Consider the following 2734-nt stretch of genomic DNA (forward strand, 5'->3'; position numbering starts at 1 on the left):
TCCAACGGCGGCTCGTCCGAATACCTAAATGCACATAATATAAATGATATGAATGTTCTGTAATAAATTACATAAACACTAAATGACATAAATTATTAATTAAAATAAAAAATTAATTTTTAAATATTGTAAGTCATAATGGTTTTAATTCCTTCTGTAATATATTAATCGATCAGCAAATTGAAACGAAATACGATTTGAACATTGTGGACAATATACGTGTATGTATGTATACGAAAAGAATGATTTTAATGAAGTATCTAAAAATTTTAATAGGTAAGTACAAATCAGAAAATGATTTTATTGGACTATCAAAATAATTATGAAGGAAACTCGAGCATAATGAGCAAAAAGTTTTAAGCATTCTAGAAATTAGTTTGAGTCCTTCATAATTATTTTGATAGTCCAGTCAAATTATTTTCACCTGTACTTGTCTAAATTTTTAGATACTTGAGAAAATCATTCTTTCGTATATATATAATTCAAATTAAAATTAACAAGTAACTTTTAAAATCGATGTTTTCAGATAATGGCGATATAAATATGTATAACAAATTGTATGGTAAGAAAAATCGCAATTACAAAAGAAGAGACTCGATTGTAACTTCTAAATAAAATGAGATGGAATGTTCTATAAAAATTAGATTTTCCTTTCTACTCACGTATTTCTATGCTGTCGTGCGGAATCGAAACTCGACGTTGCGCAGACTTCCATGAGTTGTATCTTTGCATTGTTAACAATCTTCTCGGCATTTTCAAGAGCGGTGGATGTTTCGGGACTCAAGACGGAATTGGGAGGCTGCACTTCTACCGATCGGTGCGTATTAAGCTGTGATAGAAAATTTTGTCGTAAAACGCATATAGAATAACTAAACGTTGGATAAATAAAACTGTGAATGTTCATTACAATTTTTTCTTTAATAACGCGACTCGCGCGTTTACAAGACCCTCTGCTACTTCCACAAGTTGTATTCGTGACTATCGATTTTTTAGATACGACAGTTACAGGATGTCGATTCGCATTGTGTATTCTGATATCATTATCCTTCCTGCGCGCTACATTCTCCTCGTGTTTGCAATAACACGTGCGAACGGAAGTCATCTCCCCTGGAGACGTCGTAGAACAGACTCCGTCGTTGCACGTTTCTGGGGAACTCGAATTTTCCCTGTAATAAGAAAGAAATATTCAGCTGGAATAACACTTTTCTCTACGTCATCATCATCATCATATTATTATTATTATTATTATTATTGCTAATATTTACACGAATAAAATGTGCATCGTAGAAGAATGATAAAAGATAAAAAGCAATTATCAACGCAACGTCTTCAGAAAAATGTAGATACGTGTGATAATTACTAGATACATGTAGTATTAATTATCGTATTAAATGCAGCAAACTGAAGATAATAAGCTTGATAACTTTTTCAGAAAATTTAATGTTTACGCGACTAAACTTTGTATCGTAGAAGAATAATAAAGTAAAGAACAATTGTCAATGTCTACAGGAAAATGTGGACACGTGTGATAATTACTAGATATCTATCGTATTAATTATTTAAATGTGGCAAAGCGAAGATGAGCTTGATAACTTTTGCAGAAAGTTTAATATAAATATTTACGCGTTTAAAATTTGTATCGTAGGAGAGTGATAAAATAAAAAACAATTGTCAACGTCTTCAGGAAAATATCGACACGTGTGATACTTACTAGATATCTATCGTATTAATTATTTAAATGTAACAAACTGAAGCAAAGCTTGATAACTTTTGCAGTTACTAAGAAAGTTTCCGTAAGAGATGTAAATAATTGGAGTTATCAACCCAGTTACGACTACGTGTCGCGTTAGCGAGAGTGTGAAAAAATAATGCAGCTGTTCTTTCTCATGCGACAATAATGTGTCGCATGTCGTACAATGAAACATTAACAACTAAATATCCGCATGTATAGCGACTTAACATTGTCCACCAGTGTACGCTTTAAAATATGCATCAATTGGTAAGCAGCGATGAGCTCGATGAGCGTCCTTGAATTTCGCACGTATGTGGAGTTTAATCCCAATTATAATAGATAAACAATGATGAATAGATAAGCATGATTTAAAAAAAAAATCGTGAATTACACACTGCGCATACAACTACGGATGATTACTCTTAACACGACACAAAAATGAAACATTAACTTTTTAAAAAAATATATATATATGTGTGTGTATATATGACACTCCTATACTCAATTATTATTATAATATAAATAATATTAATCCTCCGCTCACAACATAGAATTTTAATTCTTCCGTCAGCAATAAGAGTCTTCGGGAAACAATAATTTTTTTATTGATCCAAATTATATAAAAATCTAAAAAAAATTCTGATATACTTATCAAAGCTTTAACAACGAGTTTTTACTATCATAGAAGTCGGATTGTATATTTTTATTTTTAATAGATAAATATTTAAAACTCGATATTAAAGCTTTGACAAGTATAGGATTTTTTTTTGTGTTTATATAATCGAGAACATTAAAAAGTTATTAATTATCTGATATATATTTCTATATCTAAGACTTCATTTCTATCTATATATACAGTGAATGCAAAAAGTATTCGTACAGAGAAAAGATTTTTTAAAAAAAACTTTATTTTTAAAAAGTAAATATTATCCAGCGAGGAATGAGTCATCGAATTGATGTCGAATCGATATCGATACGATGATTTCAACACTAATTCGACGT

The 2734-nt window shown here is 30.3% G+C and overlaps 1 protein-coding gene across 1 annotated transcript; it reads right to left on the reverse strand.

Annotated features, from left to right (window-relative positions):
* Positions 1–6: 6 nt before the first annotated feature.
* On the reverse strand, positions 7–1166 carry LOC108757405 (uncharacterized; the record flags this gene model as incomplete). Its single annotated transcript, XM_018519775.1, has 3 exons — positions 7–24; positions 663–829; positions 908–1166. Coding segments are annotated over 3 exons (444 nt in total), but the record flags the coding sequence as incomplete, so codon positions are not given.
* Positions 1167–2734: the final 1568 nt, after the last annotated feature.

The sequence above is a fragment of the Trachymyrmex cornetzi genome, unplaced genomic scaffold (assembly GCF_001594075.2).
Source record: "Trachymyrmex cornetzi isolate Tcor2-1 unplaced genomic scaffold, Tcor1.1 C3965712, whole genome shotgun sequence".
NCBI lineage: Eukaryota > Metazoa > Arthropoda > Insecta > Hymenoptera > Formicidae > Trachymyrmex > Trachymyrmex cornetzi.